Source organism: Oryza sativa, chromosome 1 (genome assembly GCF_034140825.1).
Source record: "Oryza sativa Japonica Group chromosome 1, ASM3414082v1".
In the NCBI taxonomy this organism is placed as follows: Eukaryota; Viridiplantae; Streptophyta; class Magnoliopsida; order Poales; family Poaceae; genus Oryza; species Oryza sativa.
This window is the reverse complement of record NC_089035.1, coordinates 10,316,516-10,335,846: the sequence shown is the minus strand read 5'-3', so window position 1 is coordinate 10,335,846 and position 19,331 is coordinate 10,316,516. Positions and strand designations below refer to the sequence as shown.

The 19,331-nt window shown below is 41.7% G+C and overlaps 1 protein-coding gene across 1 annotated transcript; it reads right to left on the bottom strand.

Annotated features, from left to right (window-relative positions):
• Positions 1 to 15,542: 15,542 nt before the first annotated feature.
• LOC4327918 (protoporphyrinogen oxidase, chloroplastic-like) lies at positions 15,543 to 19,086 on the bottom strand. Its single transcript, NM_001401737.1, has 9 exons — positions 18,651 to 19,086; positions 18,376 to 18,561; positions 18,210 to 18,294; positions 17,988 to 18,135; positions 17,833 to 17,913; positions 17,236 to 17,407; positions 16,515 to 16,674; positions 16,279 to 16,382; positions 15,543 to 16,079 (listed from the first exon to the last, which is right to left on the bottom strand). The coding sequence occupies exons 1-9, from the start codon at positions 19,023 to 19,025 to the stop codon at positions 15,780 to 15,782; spliced, it is 1,611 nt and encodes a 536-aa protein (NP_001388666.1). The 5' UTR covers positions 19,026 to 19,086; the 3' UTR covers positions 15,543 to 15,779.
• Positions 19,087 to 19,331: the final 245 nt, after the last annotated feature.

The window sequence follows — 19,331 nt, the reverse complement described above, 5'->3', positions numbered from 1 at the left end:
ATGCGCTAAAGTTATAACAAATTGACAGTTTTGAAGAAATATATGCAGTTTTATGAATTTTACCTCATAATAAAAAAATAAACATTTGAAAAGTTGTTGAAGATGAAGTTGTAATTGAAACTTATCCGGCCTAAACATGAGGAAATAGGTACTTACGGAGGGAGCAGTTAGGCTAGCGGCGTGTGTAGTCGTACTCTACGTACGTACGTTCGTGGTTGGGTAAATGCATGCGCGGGCGGGCGGGCGGGCGGTAGCGGGGGGGGGAGATGAGGGGGACGTGGTTGACACAGCGGCAGCGCCTTGCCGCGGCAGGGGGACACACGCAGGCGACACGGGAGGGGACAACCCCGTGCTCGCTGAAAGCGATGCTCTTATAGCTCTTTGACACCGACGACCCAGCCACATCGTCTTCTCATTTTTTTTTCCTCGCCGCACTCACGCACATCGTCCATCTCGCGATCGCGATCGCGATCGCGTTTTCCGCTACGGCCAGCTATATAACGCGAGGGTGCAGTACGGGCGTACGTCGTGTCATTCAGGGTACTACTACTAGTACTAGTAGTAGACTAGAAGCCACTAGCCACCCCCCGGGTGATGGACGATAGATTGATCTGATGTGCATGCCCGTTCCAGCACGTAACCGCGATGGGTCGTTATATCGATCGGAGCTTCAAGTCGTTCATCGGTATGCATGATGATCTCTAGTTTTGCGATCGACACGGAGAGGGGCGGGGGCGGCCGGTCGGTCGGTCAGACAGTACAGGGAGAGGGGGCCGGCCGCGCGCGGGTCGCGTCCATCACATCTCGGTCGCCGGGGGTCGTTTTCTCGTCGAATATATGTCCAATTTCGCCAACCAAATTGCCGCCTAGCTCGTGACCGCGACGCAGCTAAGCTAGCCCCTTCTTCGATTACTTTTTTCTACGCCCGTTTCGCACGAGCTATAGACCTATAGTGAAGATCTAGGATGTTAGGACTTGTTAAAGTTTGCTGTCAAAATCAACCACACTAAACTTTTTCGGATTTGCTGAAAAAGTGTCGCCACATTATGTGGCTGAGTACAGTCGAATTTTAACGGCTGGGATGCGCTGCGCTGGACATCGTGTGCACGATGCATATCCGTTTCTCCACCTGTTTATCCCTTTGCAATTTTTTTACTTTATTTGTTGATCCGGAATTGCTATGGTTTTGTAGCAGTCAATTTTGTTGTTGTAATTATGTTTTTATACAAATTTAAATACTAGTTACACCCCACTTACACATCACTTACATATGTAATTTTGGGATTTACATATGTAATTTTAAGACCTAGATATGTAATTATATGTAATTTTAGGACTTACACTATAAATATACTAAAATTACATATGTAATTTAGAGATTTACAATGTAAATACATACCGACTATTTTTTGATGAAAAATATGACGCCATAAATATAGCTAGTCCCAACTTTTTTTAATTACACTGCAGACACATAGGCGCACACATCACTACACACACAACACCACACTCACACACCCGTAAATGCGTCCCCTGACACATGCTCTAAGAAACAGAAACAAGCACATTTCCCTGATTTCACTAAAGTCTTGTTGAAAGTCCACCTACATGTGGAAAAATCAACCATACTAATTTTTGGTATTGTTAAAAGCAATAAACTAAAATGAGAGAGTACGAATCACCCCCTAAACTATCACGGCCGATCGAATTATCCCATAAACTCAAATAACAGACATTTTACACCCTCGTCTATTCATATCGGAAAAATAACCACCCTTAACATTGTTCTGAGCGATTTTCACTTGAGCTTCCACACGTAGCCAACGTAGTAATCTAGTCAGCAAAGAAAATAAATAACCTCTCTGGACCTACCCGTCATCCCTCTCCCTCAACAAAATCCCTCTCCAATCCCCCTACTCTCTCTCTCTCTCTCTCTCTCTCTCGGGTGACCAACGACGGAGGCAGAGCTTGCTCGAGTAGCCGGCGGTGGAGATAGAGGCGGAGGCATAGCGAACTCGGGCGGCTGGCGAAGGAGGCAGAGCTCGCTCGGGTGGAGTTCTGATGTCGCCCTTGGCTCCCCCTCCGCCGCTCCCAGCTAGCTCCACCCTCTAGAATTTGTGATATACTAACATGACTGCTTATCCTAAACATGATCACCCTACTGCGGAATTCTTAGGGTTACTGACCGTTGTTTGAAGCCATTGATGTGCTTCTCCTTGTTCCCTCTGCAATGCCGTCAGTCAAAGTGGAAGTAGAGGACGAAGTCCTTCGAACTGCTCCAGTGATCGTCGGCGTAGCGGAAGTAGTCGTAGCAGCTTGATCCCGAAGGGGTTGCCGGCGATCACTTGTGGGGTAGCAGCGGCCTTCCGGTCACCATCTACGCTGTCCCGGAACAGCCGCACGTTCTCCCTCCAATGCTCAACTGATCGGATAGGGTTTTAGGTTTTTCGAGAAGATGTTCGTGGAGAGATCGTCATCTTTCCACGAAACTGGTCTCCCCTATTAATATGGCACTGAGGGAGTCGGGGGCAATCCAAAACATGGAAAGATTTAGTGCTACCGATCAATGCACGTAATCACGTAATTATGGAAATAATCACAAATTAATCGCGTTAATCCCACAGGTAGCGGGTGGAAAACAATCGTGTGGGATTTCCTCTCGATTTCCATGCCAAGACATAAAATTTCCCAACACGCCCCTGCTCGCCACCTTCCTCAGCTCCCCCTCCGCCACCGCCCGCCGCCGTCCTCGGCTCCCCCTCCATCGCCACACAGCTACCTCCGTCCCCTCCTACCGCCGTCCTCAGTGCCAGTGAGTGATGGAGGTTAGGGGAGGGAGAAGAGATAAAGGGGATTGGGGAAAGAAATAAAATAGGTAGAGATAAAGAGGGTGAGAAACTGACAGGTGAGGGCAGCCGATTTTTTTTTTTAAAAAAAATGTTGACTGGACTGCCTCGTAGGACCAAAACTACCGCAGATTGAGCCATGAGGATTATTTGTCTGTTTGCATAGTTGATTGTAAAGGATGTCTGGTTTTGTGGTTCAGGAGCTAATTCGTACTTTTTCCTAAACTAAATGATATTTTACCATCACAATCTTGTCAATTCCTACTAACATTTTGTAATTTTAGAAACTTCTACTCACAGAATTATATCAAAAATTGCACCACTACCAATGGCAAGGTGTCAAACTAAACACTACCTTCACATCTTTATTTTTTTTTTCAAAATTTTAACATTATTAAATTTGGCATACGAACGAATGGTAAGTTTTTTTTTTTTGGGCAATGAACTGAGCAAGCCCTTAACTAGCTTGCTAATAGCTAGCCATCTGCCATTGTCGCAGCCCGGCCAGGCCCCGGTCGCGGATCAATCGATGGATGATACATATATACTTCTATACTTCTCGATGGTACAAGGACGAAAGCAACTACGCAAGCGAGCACTACGTATACGTACTTGTGCAAAATTAATCCATGACATCAACTAGCACGATATACAAGTAACCTATAGGCTGTAATATTAAATTATTTCAGCATATATATAGTATCAACATGTTGGTTAATAAATTAGTTTGGTGTTCGGTGAAAAGGCAGGCTTCCAGATTAAGGAAGGGACGGCGACCACCTCACCTATATACCGCTTTGCCAGTAAATTTCCTGCCTAGCTATGTCTACTTTTTTTTATCCACTACTATTCCCCTGCAGCAAGACAGAAAAAAAAAGCAAAAAATAAAAAGCACAATTAAAACTTCCCTCTTTCCTCTTTGTTTATTTGCTTGCTTGCACTTCTTCTGTTCCTCTTCCCAGCGGCAGGAGGACGTAGGTTCACGAAGACGCAATTCAAGACCCAAGTAGCTGCTGCCTCTGATGCAGGCAACGATGATGGTAGCAGGCAGCAGCAGTGTACTGCTAGTATTAGCTTAGACCTTAAAGTACGTAGTCCTTGTGGCATATACTACCTCCGTAATCGTAAAAAAAAAATCCTTTAGGACAGTAACACGGTCTCTAAAATACAATTTTAACTTTTTATTTCTATAAAAATATTTATTAAAAAGTGATATATGTATATTTTTATGAAAGTATTTTTCAAGACAAATATATTCATATAATTTTTTACATTTTCAAATTCAACAACTTGAGAGTTATTCATGATTTATATTCCTAAGGTTTGACTTAAACATTGTCCTAAATGACTTCCTTTACGAGTACGGAGAGAGTATATAATTGCTATGTTATTATCGCCGATGTAATGTACACAGTTCGCCAAGGCAAATAGATCACTAGCTAACTACTCCCTCCGTCTCAAAATACAAGAAATTTTAAAGAGATGTGATACATTCTAGCCTATCCAGAAAATCCCTTATATTTTAAGATAGAGGGAGTACAAAGTAGGGCGCACTGATGATGAGGTATAAGTGAATTGATCACTACTACCTCCGTCCTAAATTAATGGTCGCTTTGACTTTTTGCTTGCAATGTTTGATCATTCGTCTTATTTGAAAAATTAGTGCAAATATAAAAAAGATAAGTCATATTTAAAATAACTATTATCTTATTAAAGTAATAGAAAAAGAAGTCTCCATATTTGCTCTCATGCCTAAAAATTCTCATATTAATCGAGAAAAAAGAAAATAGAGTCAATATAGAAATACAATTTAAAAATAGCAAAATTGGGAATTAAAAATCTATCAACTTAATAAATAATATAAAAAGAAGCCTCCACGTTAACTCTCAACGTCTAAAAATTTCCATATTAATTGAAGTAAAATAAAATAAAAAATATATATAAGGAGAATTCATCGTAGATAAGGACTCTTTCTCTTTCCTTTTTAGAGAAAAATTGTGTCCGATCGGACAGCTGCATAGAACGATTAGTCTTTTGCTAGGAAAGAAAACCTAAGCTGGCTACAGTGACCGTGTACAATACAAATCACAAGTGTGCATCCGTAATAGGTATTGGTTCCATTGCATATCTCGATCTATTCTCTCCGTTACAACAAACCAAATCTCTAATGGCAGGTTCATACGTGCACACTCCTGATGCATTTATATGTCTATCTATACTACAAAAGTGCTCGTGCGTTGCAACGGGTAAAAACTATTTTAACCTTATTATTATTATATGGATTATAGTTATTAAGGTAAAATTCACTGCAGGAATTCGCTTTGATATATATGTTTTTTTAAAAAAATTATGAGCTGCAGTAAAGAGTCCAACCGTGTAACTTAGCATGCGAATTTTTTTAAATTAGATTTCTTATATGACTCCATCAGTATTTTCAAAAAAGAATGAACTTAAAAACCTACTCAAATACATATATCTATTTCTAAAAGCGAACAAACTTAAAATCTGACTAATACACGGATGACGTATCAAATTACCGGCAAAATCATCTTCAATTTTTATAATAGTAGAGATTATATCTTAATGTAAAAGAAAAAAGCCACCATATTCGCTCCCACTTTCTATAAATTTCCATATTAATTAGAGAAAAAGAAAAATAGAGTTCAAATGGAAATATATTTCAATATATCTGAAATTCAGAATAAAGAATTATCTTCAACTACCTAGAGAAAAAGAAAACTATTTAGAAATAGAAATAAAATTTAATATATCTAAAATTAGGAATATAAAATGAAGAAAATTTGAAGAAGAGTCTAGGTAGAAATATAATTTAGAAATATCAAAAACTCAGATTAAAAATAACAATAGAGTAAATATATAAATATAATTTTAAATAGCTGAAATTCGGAATTAAAAGTAAGGAATATTGGTAGCTAGCCGCACGCGGGCCACCATGCTAGTTTTAATAATAAAGCAAGTCACAAACAAAATAAATAATAATTTTATAATTTTTGAATAAGACGAATAATCAAACATTGAAAAAAAAACTTAAAGCGATGAGTGTTTTGGGACGGAGGTAGTACCTAACAAAAACCATTCGTTTCACCTTTTGCGGCTAATTGAGCGTAAGAACAATGGATTGATCACTATCTACCTACGTTTCTTTTTTAAAAAACAGCACCAGACCATGCGTTGTTTCATTGAATAAAAATTATAAGGCTAGCACCTTGAAAAGACAACAGTCAGGAATAAAAATAAGGAAAAAGTACGAATTACACTCCCGAACTATCGCGGTCGTCCGAATTACCCCCCTGAAGCACAAAACCGGACATTCTTCACCCCCAACTATGTAAACCGGATGAATTACCCCTCTCGACCCAATCCGCAGTGGTTTTGGTCTACGTGACGTATACGTGGCAGTCCAGTCAGCATTTTATTTATTAAAAAATGTGGGACCCACCTGTCATACTCCTATTCCTCTCTCTTCTCTCTCTCACTCTTCCTCTCTCTCTCTTCTCTCACTCTCTTTCTCACTCAGGCGCACGGCGGCACGGGGGACAGGGAGCGACGGCGGCGGAGGCAAGCGGCGGCGGGAGCTCGCGCTACTCGAGGCAAGGCGATGATGGCGACGGGCGAAGGACGACGGCGCACGGCGCGGGCAGGACTCGAGGGGAGATGGCAACGGGCGACGGTAGTCATCAGTGTGCTTGCTCTCTCTCTCCCATCGCTTTCCCCTCCCCTCGCTTGCCGTCGCATTCATCCACCACCTCTCACCTCGCGGATGCGATTCCCGCCGCCGCTGCCGCCGCGACTAGCTAGCTCGCTCAGAGGTCGGAGGGGAGGGTGGTACGACTACAATGGCGAGCGCGTCGGAGGACGATGCAGGCTCGGAGCGGGGCTGCGGGAGCTACAGCCCGAGCGCGGACGTCAGCGAGTCGGAGACATCCAGTGACTGCTCCGCGCCAACGACCACCACCACCACCCGCCGCTTCGCCTCCTCCTCCGCCGCCGCCTCCCGCGGCGTCGCCTCCTCCTCCTCCTCCTTGCTCCTCCCGACCCCTCTCCTCCTCCTCCTCCGCCACTGCCGTTGTCCGTCGCTCGTCGCCGTCGTCGCCTCGACCCCGCACCCGCGTGCGGCGTGCCCGCGTGCTGCCGCCGTCGCGTCGCCTCCTTGCGCCCCGCCCCGCCGCGCCGTGCATGCCGCCAACCTCGCCGCCGCCTCCCATCCCCGTCCGCGTGCGTAAGCCACCGCCGCCTCGCCTCGTCTCCTCCGCCGCACCTCGCCGCCTCATCCCCCGCCGCCGCCGCCATCTCCCCTCGAGTCCCGCCCGCACCGCGCGCCGTCGTCCTTCGCCCGTCGCCGTCGTCGCCTCGACCCCGCGCCCGCGTGCGGCTCGCCGTCGTCGCCTCGCCTCGCCTCCTCCGCCGCACCCCACCACCGCCGTCGCTCCCTGTCCCCCGTGCTGCCGAGCGCCTGAGTGAGAAAGAGAGTGAGAGAAGAGAGAGAGGAAGAGTGAGAGAGAGAAGAGAGAGGAATATGAGTATGACAGGTGGGCCCCACATTTTTTTAATAACTAAAATGCTGACTAGACTGCCACGCGTACGCCACGTAGACCAAAACCACCGCGGATTGGGTTGAGGGGGGTAATTCGTCCGGTTTGCATAGTTGGGGGTGAAGAATGTCCGGTTTTGTGGTTCAGGAGGGTAATTCGGACAACCGCGATAGTTCGGGGGAGGTAATTCGTACTTTTTCCTAAAAATAATCTACCTCTACGCACCGATATCAAGTACCTACACAGAACTTGGGAGAAGGCTAACACCGGACCGGTCACCGCTAAGTGTGATTAACCACCACTGGACCAACAAATAAGTTACAACCGAACCGTTCAAAAACAAACCCTAACAGCCGAGCAGCACTCAACTATATATCCACGTCTTTAGGATTGAAGGAGAGACGGTAAAAGAGAATGGAACGCCCTCCCCCACAAAGCCCGCCAATATGATCAACTTGCATTAGCTAGGGCACCAATGTAAGAGGATAAAACATTTAAGAGAGCACGCACAAAATGTTGAGAGAAGTTTTGGGTTTTTGACAAGGGGGGCAAAGCCCGTCAATATGGTTAACTTATATTAGCTAGGGCACCGATGTAAGAGGATAAAATATTTAGAGAGAACACGCACAAACCATTGAGAGAAGTTTTGGGCTTTTGGCAAGGGGGCACGCACTAGCTACCTACACTGAACCAGCTTCTACATTTTCTCCTCTCCCCTGATAAGATTCTTGCTAGGTTTTTTGGATTCATACTCCGGGCATTCAATTCATATCGAGCAAAACAAAATTAAGTCTCGTCCATCCTTGTGGTTTCACGTGCAAAGCTTGATGCAACGTACACAACAAAGCCAATCTCCCTCTTCTTTACTAACTAGCTGGGTGGCCTGCGCAATTGCGCGACTAAAACACAAACAAAATCATATATTTTTCGGTATGATTTTACTTAAAATTTATTAAATAGCTATCTCGTTGTCTTAAGACTTTAAAAGATCAAACCTTATCATCCACGTATTTCTAATTATATAGTTTTTAATGTCACACCAACTGCTATCCCTTACTTCTGTCATATCCTTCTTTATTAAGCCTTTAAAAATTGGATCTTATAGTTTTTAGAGTTTATTGTCTCGTTGGGTTTTGTTTTTATAATTTTTAGAAGTACCGTCAAACACTGCCATTATACTCCTCTACGGCCCGTCCACTCTCTTTTCTCTTTATTGTCATTGGGATTTTAAAAATCGAACATAATTATCGTTCGGGTTTATTTTTTACTTTCTATAAGTCCCGCCAAACCGTCAGCCGCTTTGCCATTGTACTCCTTTATGGCTCGCCTGTTGTCTCCCTTCTTTATTGTCATTGAGATTTTAAAATCAAATATGATTATCATTGGGTTTTTTTTTTTACTTTTTAGAAGTTCCGAACCTTTAAAAATTGGACCTTGTAGTATTTAGAGTTTATTGTCTCGTGGGTTTCATTTTTTATAATGTTTAGAAGTCTTGTTAAACGATGCCCCTATACTCCTCTACGGCACATCCGCCGCCTACTATTTATTGTCATTGGCATTCTAAAAATCGAATATAACTATCTTTGGAATTCTTTTTTTTTATTTTCTAGAAGTCCCGCCAACCGTCGACAGCTCTGCAACTATACTCCTATACACCATGCCCCGTTGCTTCTCCTTTTTATTATCATTGAGATTTAAAAATCGAATATGATTATCAATGGGGTTTATTGTTTTTACTTTCTAGAAGTCCCGGCAACCGCCTTGCCTGCTTGCTTCATGGCCTATTTGTTGTCCCTCCTTTTAATCGTTATTAGTATTCTATTTGGTGTTTTATTAACAGTTTTTATATGTCGTATTAACAGTTTTTTATTAACTCTTTTATAGGCCTGTTACTTAATTTATCTCGTCATGTGTTTTAGATGATCTTTTCTTTCAATAATCTTTATTTTTTTTAGCAACAATTTTAGTTATTTATAAATTGTATTCCTAATTGAAATCTTTTCTTTCTAGTTTCAGAATTTTTTTAAAATTTTAATTAATTCCTTATATTGTTCTTTTAATATTTTTATTTTTTATTTTTTATTTTCAGTTGTTTTAAAATTGTATTCCTACTTGAACTCTCTTTTAATTTTTCTAATTTTGGATATTATTTTATTTTTTATTCCTAATTTTAATTAATCTCGTATTGGGTTCTTATATGGATTCTTCTTTCAATATTGCTTAATTTTAATTCCGAATTTCAGTTAATTTTAAATTGTATTTCTACTTGAACTATTCTTTTCTCTTTTTTTTCTAATTTCAGATTTTATTTTTATTTTTATCCTGAATATTAATTAATCTCGTATTGGGTTCTTATATGGACTCTTCTCTCAATATTCCTTATTTTTAATTCAGAATTTCAGCTATTTTTAAATTGTATGCTTACTTGAACTCTCCTTTTCTTTTCTAATTTTGTATTTTATTTTATTTTTATTCCGAATTTTGATTAATCTCGTGTTGGGTTCTTATATGGACTCTTTTTTCAATATTGCTTATTTTTAATTCCGACTTTCAGCTATTTTTAAATTGTTCTCCCTCCATACTTGTAAAGAAAGTCGTTTAAGACAATGTTTAAGTCAAACATTGGGAATATAAATCATGAATAACTCTCAAGTTGTTGAGTTTGAAAATATAAAAATTATATGTATAGATTTGTCTTGAAAAATACTTTCATAAAAGTATACCTGTATCACTTTTCAATAAATATTTTTATAGAAATAAGAAGTCAAAGTTGTGTTTTAGAGATTGTATCGATGTCCTAAACGACTTCCTTTACGAGTATGGAGGGAGTATTTCTACTTGGACTCTTCTTTTCTTTTTCTCCGATTAATGTGGGAATTTTTAGCCCCCGCAGCGAACGTGGTCCCTCATTTCAAAGCTGTTTTAATAATATAATAGATAGATAGATAGATTGAACACTCTTCTATGCGAATCTGAAAGATGTGGGAGCCATTGATTAGTTAGTTAGATCTAATTATGATAACCGTAGATCATATTAAAAGCCTGTAATTAAATAAAACATAACATTAAAAAATAAAAAGTCCTTTTTACTTTCTCAGACAATTTCACCGAAACGCTTGACCCCCTGAAGTGTTTTTTATTGTTTTACATCATAAACTACTGAAAACGGTCCACTTTCATCTCTAAAGTTATATATTTCCTTTTTCGTTTCTCTCTATATAAGTCATATTTTACATTGAAATTTTGAAAGAATGATAGATGCATTATAACTGGCATCTCAACATTTTTAAAGGATGTTTCCTCGTTGTTACATAGGTTGGAAACACTTAAAAGTGATTTAAACATTAAGATTTTAAATTTCAAACAAAGTCATGAAAAACTTTGAAAATATTTTTGAACTTAGATAATGGTGTCATCTATGGCTTAAAAAATTTCAGCCTATAGAATAAAACTTGTATAAAGCATAATATAAAAGAAAAATATTATTAAATAGTAAAGTGAACTATTTTCAATAGTTTAGGGGTAAAATATTTTTTGGGTACTAAGTTATCTAATCAACTAGTTTGGGGAAGTAAAATGAACTTTTTCTTGTAAATATTGTGGACTATTTAGTTCTAATTTTTAAAAGTCAATAATTTAAAATTAATGAATATTAAGTTGTACCATTTTGAACCCTCAATTTAGCATTTTATTAAGTTAATTCCGTAATTCAAAATCAATAATTAGTAAGGTGGAACAACATGGAGTCTTGTTTTTATCTAAGCTCTATATGATTTAAAAAATAACCAATCGATGCGTCATATGATTAAAACTTCTAATAACTTTATATATCAATACTAATTAACAACTTGGGCGACGTATAGGCTAATTACAAGTCAATTAACTGATGGGATCGGATAATCAGACAAATTAAATCGAAACGACGGCCATTAACCAGACAAAATGTTCTCGTTAAGGTTTCCTCGAGAAGCTGCCGATCGATGCATCGAAGGAGACAAGACGAATCATAAAGCAGGCAGAGCCAGCTCGATCTCCCCCCTTTTGTGCGAGTGAAGATTGCGATCGAGGGAACGAGCAGCTAGCATATGCAGCAGCATTCAGCTGGAAGCAAAAGCAAACTGCTCTCCTCCTACCGCTCGCTGCAGATCAAACTGCATATATGCATTGCATGGCCTTTCTTCAGACAAGCGGCGCATTGTTTTATAGCTCACCACCAACTTTTAGCAGGCACACATGAGACATACCCGGGCTGCCTCGTTTTCGAGCTCATCAGGATAGCAGATGACAATGGGACAATCATATTTAAAGAAACAATATATATATATATATATATATATATATATATATATATATATATATATATATATATATATATATATATATATATATATATATATATATATATATATATATATATATATATATATATATATATATATATATATATATATATATATATCTATCTCTGTGCTTGTGTATCTGAATGTTCATTAGCTAGGCTGCAGGATTCTTTTATTCAGTGCAGGCCCTTTCGATTCTTTTCAGGAAAAGAAAATTATGATCAATTTGCGTCATTGCGTGTGTGTGTGTGTGCGCGCTGCAACTAGATCATTAAAGATTACTTGGGTTATGACAGCAACGAGACATAAAAGAACGTTGTCTTGCTCTTGCGATTAGCAGCAGCTAAGCTCGATCTCCTTTACAAGTTTGACAGTTTTCTAAGCGTAGTTGAGCAGGGAGCAGATTGGGACAGTAGTGCGACATCGCTTACGTCGCTTCGCTTCATTCCCAGTTCGGTCGGTCGGTCGCCTCTATCATCCATCGATCGGCTCATCGCCTGCTGATTCAATTCGCATCATCACATTTCATCTCACGTTGTCGTGGCCTGTGAAAACAGGGTGTGGCCACGGGCTCACGGTTGTCAACCTCTCCTTCCTTTTCTTTTCCGCGCGGCACACGATTGTCCGGAACTAATTAAGCTTTGCGACTTTCTGAGCAAACTCATAACTGAATGTTGGAAATTAGAGAATCACTTTTAGTATAGTGATTGAGTCGTTGTGGATACTGACTAGTTTTAAATCCTAATGCCCATAATTATACGCATATATTGATACGGTTCTAATAATACTTTGATGAGTTCACATATTAATTGGCTTATTGTTACTGCCACTTTGGCTTGAGCTAGCAGTGATTCTCCATCCCTATCCGTCCATAGGGGTTGAATGAATTTTCCTGTCCAAACTGCCATGAACCAGTAGAGATGCTTAGCATCACTGCTGACCCATGGCATGAATTGGCTGTGATGTTTCACTGCTGGTTCATGGCATGGACCACCGTGAGGATTGAACCCAATAAAATTGATCTATTTATGCATCTTGTATCACTACCGGTTGGTTGAACGAACCGATAGTGATACGCTCGTGTCACTGCCGGTTAAAAACCGATCGATGATACCGTTTTGAACCGGTAGGGATTAACTATTTTTTTATACACTTCTCTTTCGCTTGTTCCTCTCGTGTGCCACCACCAACCTCTCACCCGGCTCATTCATCCAACACAGTGGCAATGGCACGGTGTCTCCATACTACCCTGCCTCCGCTTTCATCGTCACAATGGAAGTTCCAGGCAGCACCTGCTTGCAATTGCCATACAGGAAGTTTGTCAGATCCTCAGTGTCAACTACCCCATGAAGTGCTTAGGTTCCTAACACCGTCCTCCCATGTACCGACTCCTACACCATCACCATCCAGCACCCCTGATCTCTCACAGCACGTTAGCATGCCCCGCTGCAACCAACGGGTTCCTAACACGCGAAAGTGTGGTAGGGGCAGAGAGGAAAACAACAGCCAAACCACAGGAGGAGACGCCATGTATGGAGTGTGGACGATTGGGTTGGTTCGAGCTGAGCGATTTGCTTGGAGAGAATGCTAATTTGGATCATTACGCTTTTGTAAGTGCAATGGATTTTTTAAACATTATACATGGTATTATTTGGATATATTTCAATAAGTATTTTTCACATGTTTTAGCATGTCATTTTGCAAATGTTGCATGTGGTGTTATTTGAATGTTTTAGTAAGTTTTTTTTTAATGTTGCAATTTACACACTGGATTCTTTTTTTAATAAAAATGATTCAATGCTTTTTATAATTTGTCCCACTCTATTTTGGTGAATATTTCATCTTTGATCAACTAAAATAGTTTGACTATCCGATAATTTACTCCCTCCTTTGGAAAATATAAACCATGCATGTAGTAATTGTAAAAGTCAACACTTGTAAACTTTGACTAATAAATAAACAAACAATATATATGTTTAGTGTGATACAAGTGGTGTCAATGGATTCATATTTAGAAGATTTTACATGAAGTTAATATGATAGTTGTCAGTGTTCTATTTATAAAAAATAATGGTCACACTTTAATATTGAATATTGTCAAAAACTAATACGCCTTGAATTTCTCAACGGAGGGAGCAACTCGGACCGAATGTCCAATGCCTAAATATAATTCCATTCGTTAGTACAAACATAGGGTCCTCTGCTCTTTATGTGCAGAGCAAGCTTGCTTGCAAATCTAAGCTAGGCATCCATGTTTCACGTAATGCTGCTCCCTGCCTCTCGGAATCCCCTACATACGCAGAGATCTGGATCCCCTAGCAAATGATGGCCAGAAGATGGATCAATATGTGAGTGTGTGTTTTCACATAGTAGAATGTGTAGTCAAGTTAATCAAAATAGAATCATCTTTGCTAGCTGCTAGGACACTGGAGAGAGTAAACAAATTAAACCCCAAGGCATTTGATCATTCATGCACAGTTCAACATCGGTCTTAATTAAAAATTAACAAAGAATTAAACATTTCAACAATTATTGGCTTAGAGGCCAAATGCACCTAGCTAATAGAGTCATCAACCTGAATAAAGAGCTGGTCGATGAACGGTAGACACAAAGCTCGAGCTAGCTACCATTTTAGCTGTATGCCACATTGGACTAGCTATAACTTATACATACAACATTGCATTGAGATGTGTGCACGACAAAAGATGCAAGACATCATTCTGAGGACCCCTACCTAGCTGCTCCTCATGTATAACCACACAATTCACAACTCCTTGGCCTCTCCATGAATTCTACTACTAAATGCATGCTGTGCAGCAAAAGCTGTTTCCTCCTTGCCTGCCTTGTTTCCATGCATGCAGGGCTGGCCAGCTGACAGAGATCTGAAAATTTCAGTAATCCATTCCAGACCAATTAGCTGGAGAAACAAAAGGCTCAAAAGCTACTGGCTGGCATAAACTTGCAATGTTGGATCCATGCAAGAATGAACCCTAGCTAATAATGATTGTGCCCTTGTTGTCTGTCCATGCATGGCCGATGATCTCCATGGTTGTCTTCAGTCTGTTCACCGGCCGGGCTGCAGCTAGGGACGTGATATGCAGACAGAGATGCAGAATTGCAGATCGATGCAGTCAAAGATAAAAGAGGCATAGCAAGGGAGGCAGGGATCCCTCATCCTCGGTGACCTGCTTCAGTTTCTTGTGCATCAAATCCCTCCACTGCATTCATTGCTGCTGCCTTTGACAAATGACAATGTGTGTGCAGCTAGAGGCATTTCAGCATTTGTGTGTGTGTTCAGTTGTCATCCTGTGATCATGCTAGGCTTTTTTTTAAAAAAAAAAAAAGGGTTCAGAAGTGATCACAGCTAGCACATGCATGTGTGTGTGGTGTACATTTTGCATGCATGATGATGGCATCCTTCAAGTTCAAGCCAAAGGGTTTGTGTTGATTGTTAATTGTTTGCTAGTACTAGTTCTTCCTAGGATCGTGTTATCTCAAATTAATTAAGAACACTGCTTGGCACGGTCCTTGGGATATATAAATTTTAAGTACTCTTGTACTTCAATTTGTATTGTTGTTTTAGAAAAGAGCCATGAGGAATATAGCTTGACACTAGTATACAATAATCTAGGTAGTCAAATACTGTATCAATAGTCGCATTCTTTTTCTTTTCACAAAGATCACACTGAAACGGTATAGTGGGGGATGTCTGGGAAGAGTCTAAACAGATTGCTGCATTCTCATGTGTTCCTGTATGACACAGTAGTACTAGTAACTGAATTTGCTGACGATTGAGATGTCACTTGCAGGAAAATATAATTGATTTGTTCTTAGTAGTACTTACAAGATCATACTACATATAGTAAATGGCTGCACAAATTGAATGGCTGAAATCTGAACAACTATTATGAACTGCAAATGGAACATTCCTCTACAATTCTAAATTCTAACTAATTAGAATCAGGATAAAAAGATGCCCATGAAATTTTTGCTGCTAGAAGCCTCACATCTATGTGCCAAAAGGAGCAGGCCAACTTTGATCACTTGTAGGCGTACTTGGTCAAGTAGTCAGATATTTGTGAGGCACTCTCATATGCACCTTCAACGCATCGGCCCAGGGCAACTCCTGCAACATAGTTCCCTCCGAGGAACAATCCATCATAACCACCTTTGCCCAGGGCAGATTTTGCAGCCTCAAGATGATCAAGATGGCCAATGAGGAACTGTGGTATGGCTTGTGGCCATACCCGGACGCCAAGGACCAAAGGGTCCACTGCTTTAGGATTTATCAGCATCTTCCTGAGGTCACGGTCAACTGCTTCTACCAGCTCACTTTCAGTCTGCAAACATGATGGGATCATTAGAAATACACCCAGTAGCAGGCAACTAAAAATATAGGCTATCTGAGTTTTTAAATGCAGTCAAATAGTGTGCAAACATGTAGTAGCAGATTTATTATGACAGTCTAACAGCAGCTGGAGTTGAAAAACAGGATACTGTAATCATATAGTCGCAAAATAAACAACTTGACAGCGATACCTTGGAAACAATCCCTGTATTTGTAGAACCTCCTATGTAGTTCAGAAGTAACACCCTTCCAGCTGGAGCACGATTTGGAAAGAGTGATGAGCTATATATTGTTCCTATACAAAATAATACCACAAACTTGTAAGAACAATATAACCAAACTTAATCCACAATAAATGCAAACTAGACAAGAAAGATTAGTTCATTTATATGTTAGAAGAATAATAAGGTTGAATTCCTATAAGTACCTAAAGTCTCAACTCCCTGACTACGCGGATGCAGCTGGCCGAAACCCTGGAGCTCTCCGTCAATTAAGCATTCTTTTCTAATTGCTTCTTTTGGATATGAAACAGTTACAGCAGCAACTGGTGGATAATAGAATATTGACAGAGCATCTGCTGCATCACTCTGTGGAAGGGGGAAACAAGTTCAATGAACAAGCAAGGAAGAAGTATGTCTAAAATTAACAGTGTAAAGACAGTTAAAACTTACAGTATAAATTTCGGTTACTGAGGAATTTTTGCATATGATATGTTACCATGCGCAGGACATTTAGAATTAAGTACCAACACACTTAAACATACTGCTAGATTGGTGAAGAAATTGTCCGACTTGTGAATCAGTTAACCTTACCAAGTAGATCACCAAGCCAAATTCTATGACAACACTAATCTATAAAAATCAAAAAGTGATTTCCGACAGGATTTATTAAGAATGTGGCTTGTCCCCTAAAGATAGTAATTGGCTGCTGAGATGCCAGTCAACTCAAACAAAATGCTGTTTAGCAAGTATGTTGACAGGATGTGTAGGATATGTATATTTCCAGTGGATATGTTGAATTAATCCCTTAAAAAGTGCAAATGAATACTACTTCCTGTCTACCGAAAAATGAATCGAGGACCTCAGGAAGCAATGAAGTGCTGCAGTGTATTTTGGGAACAGAAAGTTAATTAAATATATATAACTTACTGAAAGTGGCCGCAAGATATCACTAGCAACATATGATGGGATGGTCATGACAACAGTTTTAGCTTGCACCGAGACCACCCCTTCTGGTGTTTCATACACTAATGCATATCCTTTGTTGTCTGACTTTGTAATGCTTGTCAACTTCCATGAAAGTTTGACTTTGCTACCCAACCTGAAAATGGAGGAAATGCAGAACAAATGGTTAAGCACCCCAATCATTACTAGTTCATGTTAGGGTGTAACGAATTGTCCCTCAAAGAATGCAAATGAATATTAACCCACAACACTATGAATTGTCCATCAAAGAGTGCCTCTTTTGTATGCTTAATTATATTGTGGATAGCCAGATGAAGCAGGATGAAAAAAAGGAGAAGCACTGGTGTCAAAATTGTGTTATTGAGGGATAAATGATTGAAGAATCTATCCATATGCTTCATATGTGCTGAGGCAATGATGCAAGTGAAACAGTTAATTCAACAAGCCATAGCAATCAATCTACCTAGATTGTTGTACAATGTGCATCTATCTGAACAATCTACAGCACCTAATATCCATAGTTGAAGAACTAGGTAAATTACAAAGACAATGATAACAAACCTAGATGTAATAGCATCCGGGAGCATAGTCAGACCCTTCCTGAAAGATGCAACTGTCTGCCCCTTTGGCGTTGGAAGGCGGCTAAAAATGGTGAAGGCATATCAGTGTAACACAATGGACAATTAATCCAACAAAGAAGGCAATTTCTCACTCACGGATCCCTCGGCGGTTTGGGGTTTTTCCCCCTCTCCTGGATTGTTTTGATGGTTCCACCAATAATGCTACCTCCAGTATCCTCCAGCCTCCACACCTTCCCAAATGCAGCCTTCATACTGAGCTTTGAAGGATCACCAGCATACACACCTAAGCACCGAAATCACCGTATTCTTATCTGAATCATCAAAAACAAAACAGCAATTGCACACTACAATAAACACCTGAGCAGAAAGGCTCAATGAGGCGCTCAAAGACCTCCGCGCCGAGGTTGCGCCGCACGAAGTCCTCCACCGACTCCTCACGCCCCTGAAACCTTCGCCGGAAACGCTCAGCACAATCGAATTTCACAAGTGAATCAAGAATGCACAGCGGGGAGAGCACACAAACTGGAGGTGGCGCTCGAACGCCGAGCGCGCCAAGGCCGGCCCTGAGCTTGCCGGGGATGCTCATGAGGTCGAAGAACGGCAGGTCGCCGGGCTTGGACGGCACCGGCCTTAGCTTCCCCTCCCACAGCACGAACCGCGGCGCGTTGGGGTCCCCGAACACGAGATCGTCCTTGAGCCCGCTGTCCACCTGCGCGCCCCAATCCATGCACCACCATTCCCATTCATGTCGTCTCCGCCGCGAGAGAATCAGAAGAGAAGGGGAGCAAGAAGACGTACGGCCATGGTGAGGACGGGGTCGGAAGGCTGGAAGCTGTTGGGCCCCTCCTCCCAGAGGTAGCCCTCGCCGGCGCGCTCGGCGGTGGTGATGTTGCCGCCGGGGCGGGCGCGGGCCTCCGTGACGAGCACGTCGCCGACGCCGTGCTTTGTGGCCAGCGCCTGCGCGGTGCAGAGCCCGCTGATGCCGCCGCCCACCACGACGCAGTCCGCCGACACCCGCGCCCCGGGCGCCGCGGGCGCCTCGGCCGCGCCGCTGGCGACGGCGCAGCGAACGTGGCCGCGTCGGCGGGTCCTCCTCGCGGCGTCGCGAATGCGGAGCGGCGGCGCTGCCGTGGCGGAGGTGGCGGTGGCCATGGCTGCGGCGGCGGCGGCCATGTCCGTCGCTGACGAGCGGCTGCGGGATGCGGAGCGGCGGGGAGACTGGAGAGGAGTGGATACGATGCGGGTGCGGGTTCGATGGTTGGTTGGTTGGTTGGATTCGGAATGGCCCACCGGAATGGGAAGGGGGTGGAATGGGCTGGGAATCGCATTCCCGTGGGCGCGGGCGCAGCTACCGCGGAAGGAACCACTGCGTCCAATATGCTGCAGTTTCTGGTGGGAATAAGTCCGCATTGACTCCCTCAAAAATATACGTTTTCTGATTCCTATCATATTGGATATCGGATATCTTCATCTCTTTCT